This window comes from Arachis hypogaea, chromosome 16, assembly GCF_003086295.3.
Source record: "Arachis hypogaea cultivar Tifrunner chromosome 16, arahy.Tifrunner.gnm2.J5K5, whole genome shotgun sequence".
In the NCBI taxonomy this organism is placed as follows: domain Eukaryota; kingdom Viridiplantae; phylum Streptophyta; class Magnoliopsida; order Fabales; family Fabaceae; genus Arachis; species Arachis hypogaea.
Genome location: NC_092051.1, coordinates 147,690,661 through 147,696,480, shown reverse-complemented (window position 1 = coordinate 147,696,480; position 5,820 = coordinate 147,690,661). Strand labels below are relative to the sequence as shown.

Genomic DNA, 5,820 nt, shown 5'->3' with positions numbered 1-5,820 from the left:
AAACTTAAATATATTTATTTTAAAGAGATTAATTTTATATTTTAAATACAAGCTAAGAAATAAGATGCTAAATTTAAAATGTTTCTTTTATTCATTTAAATGAATCTTAATAGTTATTAATTTAAGAAAGACTGAATTTCATTAATTATTTAAATATATATTTTAAATATGAAATTAATATTTTTCATATATTTATTATTTGGAGTAGAAAAACATCCAATCGTCGCACAGTGTCCATGGGAACTTGGAGGACTGGAACGGCATCCAATGTATTTTTTTAGTTATTGTCCTGCTAGTAATTGAGTAAATTATAGTTTTTTGTCCTAATATTTAGAGTAAATTTTAAAATTATTTAATTTAAATTTTAATATTTTAAAATTATATTAATATTATCTAATTATTAGTGATTTGTTAATAAAATTGATGATATGATAAAATTGAAACCATTTTAAAATATTAAAAATTTAAATATGACAAAAATAATACATTACTTTTAAAAAAAATATCAAATCAAATATAATAAAAGTAAAATTTTAACTGAATAAATTGAATTACAAATTTAAAAATTTTACTCATTACTAGTTACTAGTAAATAAAATTCCGAAAAAAATAAAAAAAGAACATGATACTCGTTTTGTCTTTAATATACCAAAAATTTTTAATATTTAACTTAAATAAAATTTATTTTTAATTTTAAAATAAATCTTAATTGTATCATTCAATAATATCAATATTTTTACAATACATTATTATTTAATTATTTTCTAATCATATTTAAATATATTACTCTTAATCATTCTTGATCGTATTACTTTCATTTTAAATAAATTTATTTTTTTTTAATTTTACTCTTAAAAAATTTACCTATCATGTAATACTTATAAAATAATTAGTATATAAACTTGTGAAAAAAATATGATTAATGTTTAATTCAATTAAATTTTATTTTTAATTTTAAAATAAATTTTAATTTAATCTTTTAACAATATCAATTTTTACCATAAATAATTTTTCAATTATTTTAATTTTTAATTATATCTAAATAAAATATTCTTAGTCACATTATTTTTATTTTACTTACTATAATATTATTTTTATTTTAAATAATTTTATTTTTTATTAAAAATAAAATTAAAAAAACCAACTGAATAATTATCTATTGTAATAAAACTAAAATTGTTGAAAAAATAAAATTTATTTAAAGTTTAAAATAAAATTTAATTTAATTAAACATTAAAAATTTAGCATAAACAAAAAGATGTAATTTAATACTTGATTGTATATATACCATATTCTTTTTTTTCTTTTTCAGACATTTTTTACTCATCATTCTACAAGCATCAATAAAAAGCTTAAATTTATAATATAATCTATTCTATTAAAATTCATTATCATTTTATTTGATGTAGTAATTTTTTTAAAAATAATATATCATTTTTATTCCAAACGTTTTTATCCTATTTAAGATTTTAATATTTTAAAATTATCTCAATATAATCTTAACGTCAATTTTATTAACAGATTATTAACAATAACAAGACAATATTGAGATAATTTTATAATATTATAAATTTAAATAAAACAATTTAAATATTAAGAATAATTTTAAATTTCTTTAAATATTAAAAATAAAAATAATACTTTATTTTATTTCATACTCATGCTAATTTCATAATTAATTGAAGACTACAAATGATAATAGCTCGTATAAGTATAAGAAGAATTGTATTTATAAGATGAGTAATTGACAATCAAATCTTTAAAGATGTTGACTTTGAACTAATTAATCTTTAAAAAAAAAACTAATTAATTAAGTATTTTAAGATAGCAAATGGTGAATATGTATGTTCTTCTATTAATTAATGAATAGTGCAAAACGAAATGAAATTATCTATATATTTCGTTATTTACAGTGATGCATATCTCATTAATGTCACATGAACATGAAAACAATATAATTTTTGACAATGAAGTATTTATTATTTTTTGAGTTTTTATATATTCTTTATCAATTATTCTCTATTTATCACAAATTCTATTAAAATAAGTAAAATTTCATTCTAAAAATTATTATCTACATGACTATCTTTCATAGATAGACACACACGTTAAAATAATTAACAGTATATATAAGTATTATTATCAAGTTTTAGTTAATAAAAAAATATTATATATCCACTGTTTACTATGTTAAAAAGATCAAATTAGTATTTTTTTTAAATTAATTAATCCAAAATTAAAGTTTTCATGAACAAATTATCATTTTACTTTTATAAGAATGTTGTCATATGATACAAAACCCAATGAACCGTTTTGCTTAGCAAAATATAGTGTGAAAATGTATGTTGTGGTTTACTAAATTCAAATTGATTAACTAGGAAAACCCTAAAAAGAATCACTTTGTCAGAACTTAGAATTAATGAAACCTGGGAAAGACAACAATAAGCTTAGAGTAGAGTAGAGAATTTGGGTTTGTTTTAGCAAAATAAATAAAATTGTAATTATTATTATTATAATCATATAAATAAGGGTCATACTTCATATGGAATTGTGAAGAGTGGACAATATTTCCAACAAGGTGTATAAAGTGTTCAAAATTTAAATTAAAATTGTACTAACTTGTCAAATCATGGGGTTAAAAAAAGAAAGAAAGAAAGATGCTGTGCTTACCTTCTTTCTTTGATTCAAATTAATGGCCAAGTGATATATATATATATATAAAATATATATATATATATATATATATATATATATATATATATATATATATATATATATATATATGGAAAAATTTAAAGGTACCTAAAATATGGATGTTTTAGTTGTTTAACAGTTTATTTTAAATAATATATATCATATATATTTTTATAATTTAAATAAATGATTAAAACAACTAAATCACCAATATTCTAAATACACTAGAAACTCTTTCTATATATCTAACCCTAAAATTTTTTAAAATGGTATAATATTATTATAAGCTCGTGATTAGGGTTCTGTGCATCTTCTTCTCTATCTGGGTCCCCTATAATCCCCCACGATTTGAAGAAGGTTGGAAAAAATGTTTTGGTCAAAATTTCATGCCTCAGTACAGAAACACCTCGAGTTTTCGAATTTCAAGAATTGCAGAAACCATGCGCAAAATTTTGTGCCAACATTATTTTAGAGGGAAAAAATTCTAGGCCAGAATTAATGAGCTTTTTTTAGAGTGAGATTCAGTTATTGCATGGTTATTAGTAAAAGAAAAAAAATTACCCTTTTAATTTATAAAAAATTTGTTTAAAAAAATTAAACAACTTTTATATTTAACAAGAGAGTATTTGGTTGGTTAAACTTTTTATTTATTTAATGTATAATTTTTTAAAATACAACAAAATTTTCAGTTTTAATTGTTTAAAAAATAAAACCCTAAATAAAATTTTAAATGTAACCAAAAATAATAATTTTAATTCTAACTCTTGTTTTCTGTATGGACTCATAGTCTTTGCCGACATTGAATTTTAGAAGAAATTGTGAAAAATTGAGAAGGGGGGGTGAAAAGGGAAATAGGGCACTTGTTCATCATTACCAAAACCCTATAAAGAGAAAGTTTTATAATTTAATTTAAATAAACACTATACCTTGGAAGATCCTAACGGGTCCATTGCAAAGCATATTTAGCTGTGTTTCTATTCTTCTCATGAAATCCATAGCCTCTTCTATAGGCCTTGTTAATTCCTCTCTATACTTCACAAGCATGTCATAGTAAGCTTCCTATAAAAAAAAATAATTAAATAAAAAATAAAAAGTTATTATTATTAGTGTCTCTAAGGTCACATAATAATTAATAATCTATATTATTCCATGATCAAATCATGAATCAATCAATCAATCAATACCATTAATTAACGAGTAGGTGAAAATTAAAATCTAGAAAGCCCAATTTAGCAAAAGAGAAAACCCACCCAAAAAAGAATAATATTTTATAAAAATAAATAATAATTTAATTTAAAAAGAAGACCCCACACCATGAATTGGTCAAGTTCTGGGTCCTTATTGGAACTTTCCCTTGAGCTAACTGAAGATCGTTGCCGTGCCTCAAATTCCTGCCTCGCCGCCACCAGTCGCGCCACCACTTCCGGCGGAGCTCCGACCTACAAATTAAGTTGTTATAGATAAACTATTCCTTAGCCTTTTCCTATAAAAATTAGCTATTAATTATTAGTTTATAACTATATGAAATAAAAAAAAGGAAATAATTGTAATTGAATTAAATAATGTTAGATTCAAAACATCTTATAATTAAAAATTTTATTTATTTTGAAAAAAAAAAGAATAATGTTTTTGTAAGCATACTCAAAATGGTTAATAATTAAATGAAATGATAAGTAATTAATTACCTTTTGGCAATCCATGTAAGCTTCTAAGAGATTAGAGTAGTGAGGATGAGCAATGATTTTGGCTTTGATGGCATCAACTTCACCACCACCATTATTGGAGGTTTGGTTGTAATTCCGTCCTTGTTGATGATGATGATGGTGTTGCTGGCTATGGTGGGGATGATGCATATTATTATTGTTTCCCCTCAACAAAGGATAGTGATGATGTGGGGTGGTGCTAATTGCTTCAGTCTTCACAACAAGAACTTGATGATTATCATCAGATTCAAAACATTGTTGATGATGATGATCTGAAGATTGAAGATTAAAGGTGTTGATTGGAACTTGGTGGTGATGATGATGATGATTATGAAGAGAAGCAGTATTAGTAGTTGATGAGTACAAGAAACTTGGCCTTATTGCATTTGCACCTCTCTTTTCTTGCCTCAAGTTATTATTATTATTATTATTAGGGTATTCCTCCATCTCCATTACAACCCAAAAAAAAAAAGAAGGTTTTTTTTTTTAAAAAAATTAATTAGAAATCTTCTCACTACTACTACTCAGCTAAAAAAAGAGGAGGAGGAGAAAGTGGTAGCTAGCAATGAGAAAGAAAAATTAGAGAGAGAAATTAGAAACTACCCTACTTAAATTTGTTATTTATTATGAGTGGATTTTTCTCAAAGGATAGTTGAAAAGTTGAAACCCTAATAATGAAAACCATATATGAGAGAGATTTAATTTTAATATATGTAATGAATGTTATGTGATGATATGCCAGAAAATAATGGTTTTATTTTTGTGTTGGCAACATACTATCATGGAAAAAAAATAAAAAAAAGGAAGAGGGTATAGAAGAAAATTGAAGCATAAACGAAAGGTAAAAACTCAGGTAGGTACAATCGATTTCACGTAAAGTTAATATCTGATAATCGTTAGATGATTTGATTGATTTGACTAAATTTTTATCTAACGATTCTTAGATATTAACTTTACATAAAGTCGACTGTACTTGAATTTTTACCTAAAGAAAATTAAAGTTTGGTGAAGTGAATTAAGATTATGATTGCACCGCACTAGATTTTTTTTAACCAGCGAAGAAACACTCACATGTAAATTTGTTGTACGGATTCAGAGAGAGAGAGAGAGAGAGCTGGTTGACAAGACTTTCTTTCAATTTTATTATATTTGGGAAGAGAAAAATGAAAAAGAAGTATTTTAAAATCATCATGTAAAAGCAAGTAGTAGAATAGTTATTCTTTAACAAATCTTCTTTTTTCTATTTTATAAAATAATTTCATATCATATAAAAATTTAAAAAGTATATGAGAAAAAACTGTGTATAACATGACATCATATTTTATAAAATTAATTAAGAAATAAAAACAATGTATTCCAAAATAAAGATAATAATCATAGAAAATATTAGACTTATTAATCATTTTGTAATGTGTGCACGTGA

General features: G+C 22.9%; 1 protein-coding gene across 1 annotated transcript in view; it reads right to left on the bottom strand.

Annotated features, from left to right (window-relative positions):
• LOC112697705 (homeotic protein knotted-1) overlaps positions 1–5,147 on the bottom strand; it is an 11,667-nt gene extending 6,520 nt beyond the window's left edge. Inside the window, exons 1-3 of the mRNA XM_025750999.3 lie at positions 4,380–5,147; positions 4,008–4,133; positions 3,621–3,753 (exon numbers count right to left, since the gene is read on the bottom strand). Coding sequence (XP_025606784.1) covers positions 3,621–3,753; positions 4,008–4,133; positions 4,380–4,850 — 730 coding nt within the window. The 5' untranslated portion in view covers positions 4,851–5,147. The remainder of the gene's footprint in view (positions 1–3,620; positions 3,754–4,007; positions 4,134–4,379) is intronic.
• Between the last annotated feature and the right edge of the window lie 673 nt (positions 5,148–5,820).